Source organism: Telopea speciosissima, chromosome 9, assembly GCF_018873765.1.
Source record: "Telopea speciosissima isolate NSW1024214 ecotype Mountain lineage chromosome 9, Tspe_v1, whole genome shotgun sequence".
NCBI lineage: Eukaryota > Viridiplantae > Streptophyta > Magnoliopsida > Proteales > Proteaceae > Telopea > Telopea speciosissima.
In genome coordinates, this window is record NC_057924.1 from 57,470,586 (window position 1) to 57,488,295 (window position 17,710).

At 36.2% G+C, this 17,710-nt stretch overlaps 1 protein-coding gene and 1 long non-coding RNA gene across 2 annotated transcripts; one reads left to right on the top strand and one right to left on the bottom strand.

Moving 5' to 3' along the window:
• Positions 1-654: 654 nt before the first annotated feature.
• LOC122639468 lies at positions 655-14,652 on the bottom strand. The gene is made up of 3 exons (XR_006329514.1): positions 14,267-14,652; positions 3,375-3,376; positions 655-670 (listed from the first exon to the last, which is right to left on the bottom strand). It is a non-coding gene; the product is annotated as an uncharacterized LOC122639468 (long non-coding RNA).
• LOC122639467 (LOB domain-containing protein 4-like) lies at positions 13,045-15,530 on the top strand. The gene is made up of 2 exons (XM_043832337.1): positions 13,045-13,366; positions 14,976-15,530. Exons 1-2 carry the CDS (start codon positions 13,190-13,192, stop codon positions 15,300-15,302), a joined length of 504 nt encoding a protein of 167 aa, XP_043688272.1. The 5' UTR covers positions 13,045-13,189; the 3' UTR covers positions 15,303-15,530.
• The last annotated feature ends 2,180 nt before the right edge of the window (positions 15,531-17,710 follow it).

Sequence of the window (17,710 nt, forward strand, 5' to 3'; positions counted from 1 at the left end):
TCCCTCGACAAGAACATTCAGTAGAGTAGGAAAGTAAGATGCATTGATACTTCTTTCATAAAGATTTTGCCATTGTCTTTAGACTTTTCTTCCCGCCCTCCGGCCTTTAGGCGCCAAAATTAATTCTCTCTCTATCTCTCTCTCTCTCTCTTTATTTTTTTAAATAAAATTAAAGTAGTAGACTTTTGAAGCCTTGGCTTGGCACCATCTTTCAGGATAGCCAATAAGCTTTTATTACTATCATCTCTACCAGTCAGAAAATCTCTCTCTGTGTCTCTCAATATTTTGCACCATCTTCCTCTAATGAATATTACAACAAACAATGTGATACAAGTTGTTTTAGCACCCCTTCAAACTCAATGGTTCAGCCTAGGACTCAGCTAGGTTCAATTGGGAAGGCATGATTGAACTTTATGTATGATGATTCATAAATTCATTCTAGTGATCTTTTAAAAAACTAAATTAAGAAAGGGAGACGGTTCTTCGAGTTGTACCATTAAGGAACGACGAAATGGTTTTGTATATAAGGGGGTAGAGAGATCATTTTATGAGAGAGAGAGAGAGAAAGAGACAGAGAGAGGTTGTTAGTGTAGCCTCCGCAGTTGGCTTAGAGAACCTTTTCTTGTTGTGGATGCAGAATGCCAAATCAAAATTTGATCATAAAAAATGTCTCCTTGCATGTAATAGGGTATTTGCCAATAAAATAACAGAAAAACATTATAATTACCTTGAGGTTGACAAAGGCAAATTTAATGCTTCCCTCACTCCCCAATTAATAATAAGTTAATTCCCTACTTGGAGTGGTGAGTTGTTTTCTCTGAATTGGTGAATTCGAATACATACCCATCATGTTGAGTCTGCAAATGACATTATAAGGCAAAACACAGCTTAACAAAAAGAAGTGTTTGACTAAAGACAATGGTGAGTGGAAGAGACTCCAACTTCTTAAAACTAGGTTTTGCCAAGTGCAAGAGATAAAGAGTCAACTATTACATGTTAAGCCATGAAGAGTGTTTAAGAAGCAAAGATTTCAGTGACCACTACACTAGTTATGCTTGCTGCATGGCTTAGCTTAATGAATATTGCTGCCCATCATGGGAACCTCATGGGTTTCTTTTGAAAGTTCATTCCTAGTCTTATAGATCCTTCCACTTTTCTTGAGGATTCTCCAAAGTTACCTTTATGTGAAGAAACCTCTCCACTCCTCTCCACTACTCTCCTTTCTCTTCTTTGACAAGGATATATGGTCTTCTTGTTGGCCATGCGTGCTTGTTTTGTAGTGAGAAATGCATTGCAAGGAATGGTAACTAGGGTCCAATGTTTCTTAAAACTCTATATTTTAATTAAAGAGGCTTGTGACCTTAGAGCACTTGAGATGTCTTCTTTGCAGTGCCAACCCCATTTGCTCCTCCCACCAAATGGATTATTGCTTTAAAAAGGAAGATTTTACCTAATAAGTGAAAGAAACCCATTACTTTAAAAACAAAAAAAAAAACAAATCAAACCTGCTTTACTTCAACAAATTTAATAATGGAAGATGTTTCAAGACCCTCCTTTTGTTTAATTTCCTTGGATAAAGTCCACCAAGAATAAGAAATTTCTCCAAAGTCAAACTAATCTTACAGTAATCAAGATAACCCTCAATATGCCTAGTAACCTCCAGAGACGGAGAGAAAAGCAGAGAGATTAGGGCTTAAGTTGGATTAAAGGTATTCAATTTGTCCCCTCACTAGTTCATAAACTGACATGCATGAGAACATAGATTTAGACTAATTACCCGCATAGATTTGGATTAATCGTAGGTCGATCACCTACGATCTTTTGGACGTTCCGGACAACGGAGATGCCTACGAGAACCACAGACAAGCTTACCAATTATGAGATATGACATTTTGGATTAATCTCTTTGATTTAAACTCATCACACTGTTTTGTATTAATTGTTTAAGAGAAAATGTAGCCCTTGACAATAAAATAGACTATAAGATCCACTTAATTGAGCAAACAAATCTTAATATTGTTTTACAAGCTTGCTTAGTAATGTAATACTTAGTTGATTAATTAAGAAAAATTAAGTCTAATCACTCTATTGTCGCGTAATGGTGAGTGAGGTCTTAATAATTTGCTTAAGTATCAAGACACTTAATCTCAATGATGTTACCTGCCTAGCTACAAAGATATTCCCTCTATGAAACCATCCAATTTGAGCTTTTCCTTGAGGCAACCATGTCCACTAATCAAATTTTCTAATTCAATATTAATCCATTTTGTAATTTTAATCTTTCTAATCAATCACATCCTATCACTTTCTATTGTTAACAGCTCTAAGAGCTTTCTATGTCACTCTCATGCATCACATGAGATTGATTCTGTTCTTGTGTATGTCAAGATAGCTCCAGGCAAGATCTTACATGGTTAAGACATAACCCTAGCTTAACCACTTAGAAGCATTGCTTTTTATAGATTAATATGCAGAAGAAAAGTGCAATGAAGATGACATCTCTCTAAAGTTAAGGTTAATTGTGATCACAATATAAACTATATTCATAGTTACCATAAAAGGAAATGAGTGCTTGAAATTATCCATTCATGTAAATGTAATTCTTCGATAGTTAAAATGAACGTTAATATATTGAATAAAGTGGGAAAGCACACGAAATACAATTGGAGGTCCAACCCAAAACCCTAAGGCATTATGTGAAGACAACTCAAGGGTATATATATTCTAAATACATTTAAGGTCTCAGATAACTGATGTGGAACGATATCTATATAACTCCTAACATGTCAACATAATAAAATTTTCTTCCCATCTAATGCCAACGTAGAAAGCCATGTCGGATCATGATCACGGGTCGAGTCATTTCCAAATTACCAATATCCTAATCATCATCAACCCTTTCTAATGAATGACTTTTGGGACCCCAAGATTGGCTTTTTGTGGCAACAAAATACATTTTTAGTCAGCATGAGGCAGCTAATATTAGGTGGGGTTAAGCTATCTCCCAAATCTAAAATTAGATTACGTGCTCCCTCTTGGCTGAGATAGCTTATAATCCTCTTTCATTTTAATTAAATGGAGCACCTGGTGAGGAACAAAAGGCATTTATTTCTTACTAAGATGGACCCTTGGTTTGAATTTTTAGTTCTTGTGGTCTCTTTCTTTTTTCAAATCCTAGACCTTTCTTTGCTTCCGGTGGCTTCATTACCAACCAAAGCATATTCAGATCAGGTTTTCAGTATTGTTTTTGGTTCAGGGTAGTATTGGTATTGGTGTTGGGATATCTACGTATAAGGCAAAAAAAAATAGTCCCACATCGGATATGAAAGGGGATGTTGATGGGTTAATAGGTAATTGGATGGCCTCTCCTTAACGACTAGCTTTTGAGAATGAGACTCAAGTTCCTAACAAGTGATATCAGAGTCGGAGAGTAGAAATTTCTGATATAGTTCCACAGCCAATATGAAAAAAGGATGTGTTCAATATTGGTCTATATCAACATATTAGACGATTTTGACCCTCAAAGATATCGATACCATAATAACCATACTCTTAGGACTAAAGGCATTTCTGGGATTTTTTACACGTGTCAATCACCCATATTGATATCGGTGTCGGGCACTACCGAAACATGTCGACCGAAATAACCGATACCTAAAACCATGATTCAGATTGAGTATTGGACGGTGGGTAATACGGTGAGATATGACTGGACTAGATCCTTGCCGTTACTTGTCTTGTCTTGTCTTTTCACCGAAAATCCCCGTCGTCCATTATCTGAGGACTCCTTGTCTGGTGGGACCCACTTGAACTCACGGACACCCATTATCAATTCCAGGCTTCCAGCCATAGTTTTCCGAAATAGTTTACAAAAATGGATTAAAGAATCCAATCCCAATTCTGACTAATACTGATTTCTACAGTTCGATGGGATCAATTTACTGATTCATTTTGAGTAACTCCAATAAACCTGCAAAATGATATTGTGATCAAGCTAACTTGGATTTCTTACCTGTTTGGCCACCTCAATTTTGAAACTTTGGGAGAGTTTTCTCTTTTTAGTTTTGGCCGATCTATACTCCTACAGTGTCCAAATCAATCTATAGAGCCATTTTCGAATTTGGGATTTCCCTTTCCCCCCTTTTGTTAATTTCCTTGGTATTTTGAATTTTTTTTTCGGGTACAGAGGAAACATATGCTCTCCTGCGCGGGTGCCTCTCCAATGCGTATCCAACGATTGGGTTAGCATGATGCGCACCCTGGCACACATGAAATTCTGATTAATTACTAAAAATAGAATGCCAACGATAATTTGTGATTCAATTAATTAAACAATGTGCTGCCCTGATGCTTAATTTTGGAAACATTGCATGCAACAAATTTTAAAAAATATTTTATAAATCCAAAAATAGCTAATTAGTAGGAAAACAAATTCCCCCGTGTAGGTTGGCAGCGATCTTTAAGCTGGCAAGAGTTTTAATGGTGTACTTGATTATACATTGAGAAATGCCTTGTCGAAGAGTGATTTGGTAATTCTTATCGTTGGATATTTAAGAAATAATTTGTATTGATTATGTATCAAATTTGGAATCAAATTCAATCATATACCCATGCATGTTATACTATTTCATATATTGGCTTGCACCCTCTCGGTATCCATTCTGCCTCTTTGTGATAAAATATTTTTCAATGCTTGATTTCTTGCTTGATAACCTTTGTTTGCTTTCTGATCCGATTTCTTTCACGGATATCTTAGTAAAGGAGGCCTTAGCTATACGGGAAGGTCTTCTCGAAGCAGTCTTTGAGGGTACCTACTCTTTGATGGTGGAGAGCAAAAACCAAGAAGTCATTCACTATCTATATGATGCTTCAAAGGAAGTACCGCTGATTATTAGATCTGTAGTGGCTGATATTAGACAGCTGGTCTCCTATCTTGATGATGTTTCTTTTTATTTTATTTCAAGAGATGTTAACATTGTTGCAGACTCCCTTGCAAGGAGCTAGGGCTCTATTTGTTACGGATAGATAGTTTGACCCAATTTCGATCCCTATGTCTCTATTGAATATGTTTCAGAGCCCATGAGTGTTATCCGTTCTTTCCAATAGAAGTTGCTTTTACCACCCAAAAAAAAAAAAAAACCCTTGTTTGCAAATATTACTTAAAAAAACACCATTGTGTGCAAGAAATTATACTGTAATGTAACCAACCAAGTGGCAACACGTATGTGCATGCTAAAGACATATATACCAATCTCCTAAAAACGATAACCTTTTCCCATTATTATATAAAAAAAAGGGAAGGAGGTGATAATCTTTCCCCATTATTATATAAAAAGGGGAAGGATCTACAAGCCACCCCCACATATATGTTGGCATCTCCTACTCCAAACCAATGTGCACATGGAAGGGAGTTTGTCACGATTCACATACATGAGAACCTACATGGCTAGGGAGTAGGGAGAGTTTCAAAGGATGTTAGGCAAGCGAGGAACACACCAAACCAACCTCTTTTTAATCCCAAAATTAACTATTGAAACCTTAGATTTTTTTTGTTTTGTGGGGGTGGTGGTGGGGTCCTAGATTAGATGAGGAAGAGGATGACTCGAGCTTGCTCGAAACCTCTTGGATACAACTACAATAGCCTCAAGCAAGCTATGTTAGCAACTGTCCTCCCTAGATTCTTCGATCCACTTGACAAGGTAAACTGTGTTTTTTTTTTCCATTCTAAATGCCTTATATTTTTAATGATTATTTTTATGGGGAAGGATACATTAATTAATACTTATTTTTTATTCATTTTTTGATAGTGAAAGGAAAAAAAAATAACATTTAAAAAACACTAATCCATCGCATGGTTCCTGCGCCAGACACTGGATTGCAATAATGTATCATTTAGTTTCCAATAAAATAAAAATTCTCATTCAATTAGATCCCTTTATGTGTATTATCAATGGCCCCGCACTGATTTCAACACTGCCCGATCAGACAATGATCTCTTACTCAAAAATCAAAAATTAAATGTGTAGGCGTTTCTTACACCTCATGTTAAAAAACAGTTTTCCTTATTTCTATAAATCGGATGAGTTTTCAAATTTGCTGCAGCTGCACCAGTGCACCACACCAACTAGTCACTCTCCTCAAAACCATTGGCGGTTGACTTCTTTTATGTTACTCGCACGGAGCAACCAGTGGATCCACGTGTCATATGTTCATTTGTTATTATTAAACCGTTACCTTTTCTTTTTGATAAGTAAAACCGTTACTGTTACTGTGCAACAGATAAGAAGATTCTTCCGCAGCTCGTAGGTAGTCTTGTGACTCTTGTCCAGTTGCTTTAGCCGTCATGATTTGACACGTACACAGCCAATACGGTACCAAAACGTAAGAGGATTTTTTTCCAAATCCATGACCCCATCTCTCTCTTGCTCTGTTTGTTTTGAGGGAAAATGCCGATGGATAAGTAAAATGAAATAAAGGAATGTATTCTTTCCCATCCCCCTCAGGGCTTTAGTAATCGGTAAGGGAGTGATACCAATCCATATCGCCCATATTGGACGGATTTGCCCTTGATTTCATTAAAAAATCAGGTTTTGTACCATATGACCCGTGGTCCGTATTGATACATTGATATGGGATTGGCTTAGAATCGGTATCAACTTTGGTTGATTCCACTGATCGGATCTGATCGATTCCATTGATTTGATACTGATTCCTCAAACCATGCTACCCTCCTTTTTTTTTTTTTATAATTTACAAAGAGAGTAGAATGACACCTCTATATGTGTGTTTAGAACTTGACACATCTTTTTAATTGCCCTTGTTTCATGTTTAAAAATTATTTAATTAGTATTTAAAGCAAGGGTTAAAAAGGGTTCTTAAAAAATAAAAAAAATTGTTTTAATGGAGTATTTAATATTGTGAAATGATAATATTTATCCTTATTGTAACAAAGTATATTATACTAAAAGGACAATTACAAATTTTATGACACTAAGGGTGTCAAACTGTCAATAAGAAAATCCCATTTACAAATTATAATTATTTTAAGATATTTAACCATAATTGTGGGATCACAAGCTAAAAACTCCCCTAAGTTTACTTATAAGTGAAATATGTTAATAGCGTTTCATCGCAAGTAGAATAGCGTGGGAAGCGATGAATCGTCCTTACTACAGATTCACCTAGAGGTTTATCACCTTCAACGGTTGGCTAGATGTGGAACTGGTCTTTTGTGAATGTAATGAAAGGCAAGCCCAGCTAGAGGGTTCTTGATCGTATCATATTTTCATTTTATTAATACAAACCTTGTTGATCATTAGCAAAAAAAAGTGAAATATGTTAATAATAAAAGGGGAGAAAAAACACTACCCGGTCGTGCACCTTGCATGGCAACCATGCCTAGACACACAAACCGCCTTGGGTGCATGGAAATGACCACCTTGCATCGATCATTTCCACGCTAAGGTGGTTTCTATGTATAGGCGTGGTTGCCACGCAAGGCGCACTACGGGTAGCTTTCTATTCCTCTAATAAAAAGTTTTTCACTTTTCCTAATACAAACATAATCATAGAATATCAAGAAATTTGGAGACCAAAATTTTCAGTGTAAGTGAGTTGGTGGGTGGGTGTGTGTGTAAAATTCACCTTGGTCTAGATGAAAAAAAATTACTTTTGTGAGGGTGGGGTCTTTTATCCCTTTTTGGATTTTGTGAACTAATATTCTAGACTCATTTTGAGAAATTTATCAAAACCAATTATGAAATTTCATAAACTTTGGTTAAAATTTATTAAAAAATAAAAAATTGATATTTAAACAATAGTTGGAAAACTAAGTTTTTCCACTCGACTCACCCTTTTCAAAACCTGGTGAGTTGGGCGAGTTAAACCTGATCAAGGTGAATCACATTTTTTGTCTTATTTTTTAAATTATTTTTTCTTATCATTCTCTGAGAGAGTAGTGATTGGGTCTATAACTTCATAGGTGAGAAGGAAAACGGGAATAATATTTAAGACAACAAACAAAAATTCTAGGGTTTTATTTAGTTATAGACTCAACTTATGGTCTATGACTCGGACAAAAACACCAAGTCAATAAAAACTCGGACTGACTCAGACCTGGTTAGATCATTTTCTTAAATCTAGGTGAGTATTCATGACTCCTGACTAGGTTTCATGGTTTTTTTTTACTCGATTCGGGTCATTCGTTTGAGTCAAAATTTGGTTTTCAACTATGACCTAGTTTTCAACATTTGGAAATCTTAGCTCAGATGAAACAACATTTACAACTTTGCCTATACCAACTTGCGTGACCCTAAATCGAAATCTGATAACATTTCCTTCTTACAAGGACCTAATCTATTGCCATATGTAGTTCTACTTAGAGCCATAGTTACTAATCTGATGTGTTATTTGTGAATTCTTATCGAACTATTGAGAGATATGTTTTAAATATTGTAATTTATGTAATAAAAAATTGAAATATTTTGTTCAATGGCCATCTATCATTTTTGAACTTTTGATGTATGTATTATAAGAGACTAAGAGTACTATTGGATGACAAATAGAGTTCCGAAGAGAAATATTGTAAACCAACATGAACATACATGGGGATGCATGTCAGTTAGCATGAAGATATATTTGAATTGAATTTGACTCTAAAATTTGACACGTGGCTAATCCTAGTCATGTAAGAGCAGTCAACACTCAAAATTGTCACATCATCAGTCCATGAAATTCACTGAGATGGAAAGCCTTGATCAACTTATCAAGTACATATCATTCAAAATGAGTTTTTCCTTTAAAAATTATCAACCAAAATAAATCCTATGCAACATATATCAATATTTTGGGCCAATTAAAGATATCAAAATGGGCCTACGTACCTTGATAAGCTTATCAAGGCGGTCCAACCATTTTCCTCGTGGTAGAATCAATGAGGCCCAAATTTATGGACAGATAGATGCCAAGGGTCTCTGTTCACATATAAAACTTTATCTGAAATAGTTTTTCAACTAACTTGAAAATCAAGAACCTGAGAAAGTGCAAGGTATTTGTTTGAGTACAATAAGTGTAATAAGCGCGCATGCATATATGAGGATGCATGCCAATACACACTAAAGATATTTGATTAAATTAAATTTTGAAATTTGACACGTGATTAATCAAAATATGTACTAACTATCTAACTATCAAAATTGTCACTTTGAAAAAATTATCAAGGCTTGACATTCAAAGGAGTTTTCCCCCTAGTATTTTATATAAACTAAATCTTTGTGGTATTTTCAATTCAATTATAATACCAAATTATACATATACTTATCTCGCACTATGGTTTTCTTGTACCAGGAATTTAAAATCTATTACGTATTTACTATCTAGTTTAAATCAAGGATTAAGAACTTGGGATTAGAGATCACATTGGTCCCCAAAAAACACAATTTGCATGGGCTATGGTATGACTTGATCTTTGGCTGATATATACTTCAAGAGTATCAGAATACTATAAGTAGATCAATATTGTTTGATTCTCAAACAAATTGGTCAATCCAAAAACATGTAAACTTATTTTGAATATAACTAGGAGATTGTATGGCTTAAATTACTCAGATGATGGTTGAATTCAAATCTAACAATAATATTATGTCTTTTCTTTTTTTTTTTTTACAAAGACCCCCAATAAAAGGGGAGATATATTAAACCGAAAATGACAAGAACTGCTTTACAATAAAGAGAAGATCCTCAGGAAAGGAGAACTCCCAAAGGAAAACTCCTCCCTTAAACACAAAGGAGGTGCAACATTGAGTGAATAAGAGAGAGAGAGAGAGAGAGAGAGAGAGAGAGATTCCTTGGTTGACAATGAAAAATATTTCATTATGGGATGAACCACTTGCTCCTATCATGTTGAAGAGCATGTATCCTTACATCAATTACCAGGGGAGAGAGAGTATCTTCATGTATTGAGTATTGAGAAAGAAAACTGCTTAATGACAAAGAGACCCATAAAGTGGCCATCATTTTCAAGAGCACAAATACCTACACCAATGAGAGAGAGAGAGAGAGAGAGAGAGAGAGATGTGACCCATCATGTCAAGATACATACACTTAAATCAGAATTTGATCCATGATTATGTTGGTTTTTAGTCTAAAAACAATCAAGCTTTTGATTCTGCACTAAAGGTTCCAAGTATATTGAAAAGCTTGATCAATAACTATAATGTCAATCAGTCATTTGGTCTTACCACTGCAAACATACACATTATTTCATGGGTGTCAACAGATGCCTAATCATCCCATTACCAACATGTTTTATTCATCAATGATAGTATTAAAACAATTAAGTTTTCTTATAAGAAACAACCAAGATCTTGGAGTGAAAGTCTTATATGATGGGCTATGATTTAACTTACCCAATTACCCATTAATCTAATAATCTCTTTTTTATAAACTTAAGAAACTATATTTCTGGATGGGATGCAAGGGTTACGCTGCGCACGCCAGCCAATGAGAGAACACGCGGTGGCACAAAAAGGGGTAGAATTTCTGCCATACATGGGGGCATGTCGATCATTCTAACCCCTGTTCTGGGTGGGCGTGACCCTGCGTCCCACTCAGAAAAACATTCTCCCATTAAAATAACTAAAGATGCCCAAGTTAACCTTCCAAAAGATTTGCTGAAGTCTTCCTAAGATCTCTCAAAGGTATCTCTTCATCAACTTTGCTATTTAAGTGGACATGCTCACGTAGTCTTACTTTGTTAATTGTGTGATGTTAAATCCATCCACGTCTTCTCCTTTTTAATAAAAAGCTAGAAGGATGGAATTTAAACTACAAGGTGCAAGTATGAATAAGATGCCATTCAACATATTGATGTAATGTATTTGGGAGTTGGTATCAAATCATCTCGATCTCTTCCTTTGTCTCTTATCATATGCTTAGTCTTCCTTGCTATTACACTTGTGGTTACTTTGCCATGGTGCATCCCCTATGTGATTAATACTTCTATTCATGGTTCAAGAACTTGGTTGGAATTTGTGATTTCGACAGAGATATCTCGATTTTTTAAGACACTGAGATGAAATTTAGTACAAGTCAAGTTTCGACCATATTTCGTACATTACTGAAGTTTCGACCAATTTTGACAGCACATAACATGTCGTTGAGTTTTACCCAAAAATACCAGGTTTCGACCTGGTTTCAATCTAAACCTAGGAAATCTTGGTTTCCTGGCTAATCGAAACCGACCTTGCTTCTACTCTCCTCTCATTCTAGGTATTCCTGCAAGGCTAACATTACCAAGACATTCCTAAAAACAAAAGGGCTATCTCTCTACTCCCTCATTGATTATGTAGTCCTACCCATATCTTGATAATGGCTGGACAAGAAATCTCAATTCTCTAAAACAGAGATACTATTTTTTGGTGATAAAACCTAGATTTTTATTGGGTACTTACCCATCACTTAATAATTTAAGATGTTTAGATTGTGAGATTGATAAGACTGGTTATATATCAAAACCATTGTATTAAAATTAGTCTAGTAGGATGATTTAGACCTTATGACAAACAGCTTATTATTATGTACTCTAGATCAATAATTGTTGATGATTGAAATAAGAAAGAACAAATCTACTTATTGGATGATTAGGACATATTGATCTAGCTGGTTTCAAAGATTATGACCAAAGGATTAATTGGAATCAATTAATGTGGACATTTTACTAGAGGAAATCTACATTTTAATACAAGTTAAAAAAATAACTTAAAGTTCTTAATTGACCTTATATTTGTCTACTTCTTCACTTAGCCCTAGAAACATTGTACATCGTATTGACAGATCAACTACACCAAATGAAGATGAACCTTAAAAGATTATGTTAAAGCAAACACCAATAATTTATGAACAGAAAACAAAAAACAGAGCAAGATGACATAAAGATTTAACGTGGTTCACACACCAATATGATGTGCTACGTTCATGGGCGAAGCTGAAGATGTTTCACTATGCAATGGAAGAAAGTTACAATGTGGAGATCTCTCAAGAACAGTCAAAATGGCACTGCAAGCTCTCACCTAGAAACTCTAAGTCGAAAACACCCAAATCTCACTCTCTTTACAACAAGACGGGTAAGACATAAAATACTCCTCCATCAGGTCAGGGGCTTCGAGCTTGGCCTATCTACTACCATCACAGATTTCAGAAAAAGTCTCATTCGAATTGCCACCACAAAATGTCGGAGCCGGTCAATCTTCAAAACGAGTACAAGAATTCGAGACACACATAACAAATTAGCAAATTAAAATTTTCTTTTCAAAAAATGAAACAAAACAAGATCAGGATGGTTTCAAGGGAGCTCAGTGCCTAGGGCGCTGCCAGAGGGCATCCAACGATTGAGCTGTATCGCACACATCTCGATGCATGCCTAGGGATGTGTGCGACACAGCCCAATGACTAGCAGCACCCTAAACATACGGGGCTCCCTGAAGACGAGTGAAATTCAACAAAACAAGCCTTGACAAGCAAACCAAGCTGAGCTAAGCCAAGTTGAATTGAGCAACATGAAAGGCCAAAAAGGGAGGAAAAAGAAGGAAAAGGAAGAAAGAAAAGCTAATAGAGGGCAATATTAATAAATTATTATAATCCTTGGAAATTAAAAGGGAAGATCCATTCCATAATATTTTTTGGTGAAAAGATATAATTGCAAAATAGAATAAAATAATATAAAACGGCTGGAACATGAGAGATCTTGTCAATAGCGATGGTTTTGTCTAGCAAAATCTAAAGACCTTCTTTTGTAGGACCCACATAAGATCCTCCTCAAAATGGTTATTTAATACCCATCAGGCCATCACTACCTCTCCCCCCTCCTCTCCTCAGTCCTCACTCTCTTCTATCTTTCAATTCCTTCCTCTCACTCTCTTCTTCTCTATTCATTACCAAAAAAAAAAAAACTCTCTTCTCTATTCTTTAGTGTCACTTTTTTCCTCTTTCTTTGTTCTCTCTCCCTTCTACTGCTGCAATATCTTCTTCTGCTCCAACTTTCACTAATACCACCACAATTACTACTTACCTATTACCCAATATTGCAATTTTCAGTCTTTTTTAAAGCACAGTGCCCTACACTGATAGGATAAACCGTCCTGTATAAAAGGAGCGTGAAGGTTACCCAATCTTGACCATCCTTTGAGTCAGCATGAAGGAGACAGGCAGGAAACAAGGGGCACCATCGCCTTGTGCTGCCTGCAAGCTTCTTAGAAGACGGTGTGCCCAAGATTGTGTCTTTGCCCCTTACTTCCCAGCCGATGAGCCACAGAAGTTTGCTAATGTCCACAAGGTGTTTGGTGCTAGTAATGTCAACAAGATGTTACAGGTTTAGCTTACTCTTTCTTTCTCTCTAGACATTAATGCATAGTTGGCTATTTTATGATAATGGGTCCTTCAGATTTTGTTCATTTGCTCTGTGTTTAATACTGGGTTCTCTCTCTCTCTCTCTCTGTCTGCATTAATAATGGGTCTTTCAGATTATGTTGATTTGGGTTTTGTAGTGAATGCAGGGCTCTCTCACTCTGTCTGACTTGATGTTTAAGGGTGGCTGGCCATTTATGACAATGTGTGTTTCAATATTTTGGGTTTTTAGGATTTCTTCATATGGGTATCTTCTGAATTGAGGTTACAGTAATGGACTTCATGGTTACTGAATGGGAATAGGAAGTGTAGCTAAGATAGTGGGAATACCAAAATTCCACTATTTGCTATCAAGCCTATCAGATCAACCTTGTCTTATATAATGTCTTGCAAAGCTGTTGATGGGTGAGGAAGAGATTCTCTTGTGGTTTCTGTCAATTTTGTCATGAAACAGTTAAATCAAAGAAGCATAAATCTCACTTCACTAGTTGAAATTTCTACAAGCCTACAAAGCCCCTACTTCTTTTAGATTCACAGTGCACCATCAAAATTCTCAATTGAGCCACCCTGATCTGTCAAAAAGTAATTCTCTTGGAGGACTTGTACTTGACATAGTAATTCCCTTAACTATTGTTGAAGAAAGTAGAGATCCTTAGGTATCTAAGTCATTTCAAACACCTCAAATAGTTCTATTCTCACTTTATGCTAAAAATGAAATCCACTGTCCTTAGGAAAGAATGGTGAAGGCTCCTCTTCTTTTAATACATCTAGGTGATACCTTCCCTAAATAAAAAGTGTCTTGTATCCTCCATTTTGATCATAGTTGAAGGTATCTTCAAGGGTTCTAGAATGGCTTATTTTCTACTTTAGTTTCTACTTTTCTACTCTGGCAACTTCTTTTACGAAGAAAACAAGAGGCAAATGTTTAACCTTTTTAGTGAATTTTCAAAAAGAAGTGCTTGTGGATCATTTGAATTGTTTCTTTAGAAATGGGACCTTAATGATAGAGACTGATTCCTCAAATAAGTCCAAAACAGGGGGTTGGTACCATGTAACTGACCGAAAAGTAAAGAGTTTTATTACGGTTTCTACTTTAAATTAAACGTTAGTGACACAGTCATTACATCAGCTCCAATGTCACTCTTAGCTCAAGGTTAGGGCCTAAATCCTACAAGAAATTTCCTCAATCTTCCATAATTTGGAGTTTATGTTGATTCACAGGAAGAAAAACTATGTACATTTACTGTTGAGGTATGAGTAGATAGTAGCAGCATAGTTATTTGATTAGATTTGCTAATTTGGTTTTAAATTACATTTATCACAAACTGGTATGGTTTATAGCCTCTGATTAAGATGTTTCAATACTTCCATGACACACCTTGTGTTCTAGGGGGTTAACTCAATAGCAGCTTGCAAAACTATTCCAGATGGAAGATAAAACATACAGTATTAGAATGTGGTGATTAGGAAATATTTATGATCTTAAATTTGAATGAATCTGATATGAAATCATTTGATGATGGCACAGATGGTATGATTTGTAGCCTCTGAGTCTGTTGGGTTGGATATTGCAGGAATTACCAGCACACCAACGCGGCGATGCTGTCAGTAGCATGGTTTACGAAGCGAATGCAAGGGTGCGAGACCCTGTTTATGGTTGTGTGGGTGCCATTTCATCCCTACAACAACAGATTGATGTCCTCCAAACCCAATTGGCCCTAGCACAGGCTGAGGTGGTTCACATGAAAATGCACCAGGCAGCAACGACATCGAATCTCGCTGGTAATTCGAGTGATTGTGCTTCGCCATCCTCCAAGTTAATTAACCAACACACCAAGTCTTTCTTTGCTTTGGATATGGTTGATCAGGCCAACTTAGGGGAGTCCTTGTGGTCATGCTAGCATTGGAGCATGTCTTCTTTCTATACTACTATTGGTTTTTTTTTTCTTTCCTTTTTTTGTGGCTTGCCTCCTATTACTTGTTATACCCTTTTCTTTCTCATCCCCTGTTCTCCTATACATCCTTACAATACATCTCCTTGTGACAGTGATCCTATTACTATCATATAACCATATTGTAAATATATTTAACTTATGGGTATGAGTTATTACATAGCTATTGTAAGTGAAGATTTCCCTTCAGCTTTGTTGTCTTTCCATAATTTTGTGGTGATAGTTTTGTTCTCTCTCTCTCTCTCTCCTCCCCTTAAAGGACATGATTTTGCTGTTGATGCCTATGCAAAAAAGAATATGACCAAACATATAAAGCAACATGCAGCAGTTGTGTTTAGTATTTGTTCTCGGAATAGATTCTAGGTCGAATACATTCTAAACTGAGAGAATAGAGAAGAATTAGGTTCCAGACTGGGTTCTAGACCTACAATCTATTCCGAAAGTGCATACCAAACACAACCTAAGTTTTTGAAGCAATTGATCATTTTCCTGTACTGGCTAAAACACAACCTTTAAAAATATATCCGCCATTCCATGGTCTTAAAGGTCGGTTAACCTTTTGAGATTGGTGTGTGGTTTGTGTGATTACACTTTCATCGAAAAAAAAATGAAGCCTTTAAACATACTTACAAAAGAAGGCAATGAAAGTCTAAGCAACAAGAAAACAATAAAAAATATCGCAAAAGGATTCTAATTCTATTCAAGGGTGATAATTCTGAAGAAAAACTCACAAAGTCAACATAAACACAACCCACTAAGTCTGTGCTTGATTTAGTAGGTTTGGGTTAGGTTCAGGTTGATACCTGATCAACACAAATTCCACACCTTGACAATAAGGCAAGTTTTTAAATCATGATTATGTAACTACATTAAAGTCTTACTGTAGTAAATATGTACTAGAAATTTCATCAAGGCTGTGTTTGGTATGCATTCTTGGGATGCATTCTAGGTCGATTTTGCATTATTGGACGATAAAAACAACTATTTTTATCATCAGGCAAGACTATGGATTCAGATCTTCTCCAGCGCGTATCCAACATCTTGAGAGGCATGATGTGCACCGGGATGTATGCCTGGGTATGCATCACGCCTCTCCAGCTGTTGGATGCGCGCTGGAGAGGATCTGGTTCTGCAGGACCATGCCTGCTTTTACCATTTTGGCAACCAGGACTTGAAACATGTTAAACATTTGTATCATCTTAAAGTCAAGAGATCTAACATGTAACATGAACAAACCACTTCTCATATTGATTTTTGGAGCCCAACCCATTGAAACTTCAAGTTGGGCAGGCCAATGTTTCAGTTCCTGGTAACCTGTAATAAATTTGGCCCAGCCCAACTGATAACCTCCCCACTATTTTGTGAATTCTTGCTCATATTTTGAAAGGAAAAGGATCAGAAACTGGCCGGGGTTGATCAAATCTGGTATGAAATAGTTTAAACTTGGTTTTGAAGAATCAATACTAGTTTGAAAAAAAAAAAATTGGTACATTAAACAAAAATAAGTACTCACAGTTTGAACTATATTTGAACCTACTCCAGCCAACTGCTACTCTTGACAAAACCACAGCTTTTATTGAGGCCCAAGATCAGCCCGACCGATTACTAAATGTGTCGGGCTCAAGCATCAACCGATTAATAATTGGACGTTCTTGGTGAAGGTACTAGTGCGATGGTCGCCCGATTGGGACCAACCAAACACTATGACCAACGAATAACCAACCATTTAAAGCTCGATTAGCTTGTTTAAGCCCATTTAGCCCAATTATAGCCTGTTTATGGCCATTTATAGTCCGATTAGTCAATTGGCCGGATTACCTTGAGCCCAATTATGAACTGGTAACCGACCAACCGGTTAGAAACGTGTCCAAGCCCTGGCCTAATTAAGATGCCCAATTACCTAAATGAGCAGAAACAGTGCGGCACCTTTAATTGGTGGGGATTGATTAGGCTCGACTGAAACCGACTGGGCCTGATCGGTTGACATCCCTATATGACTTGATAGTGAAACCAAATCGAAAGGAAAGAAAGAGCTGGACTCATGAAGTATGAAAGGTGAAAGAAAACCAATTATATTTGGTTGGTAAGCTCTCTCATTCTGTAAGGTTATCTTTGTTTAGATATCCAATTTGGATTCATTGCTAGCTGTATTGTCCAGCTCTTTTTGGCATAGAACCATCAATCAAACAAGGAAACTGCAATAAAGGACTATAATTTTAATTTAGGTTGGATTGATCTTCTTTGTAGCCCAGCCCAAAAGTCTTGAACCATTATTAATGGTTAGTTCAAAGCCAAAAATTGTAGGCCAGTCATCTTAGTTGATTTAGTCCTTTACCTAATGTTTTGAAATTGAAAAT

Coding starts and splice junctions, on each gene's coding strand:
- LOC122639467 (XM_043832337.1), top strand. CDS start 13,190: ATGAAGGAGACAGGCAGGAAACAAGGGGCACCATCGCCTTGTGCTGCC. Junction 13,367..14,975: donor ATGTCAACAAGATGTTACAG/GTTTAGCTTACT, acceptor TGGATATTGCAG/GAATTACCAGCACACCAACG.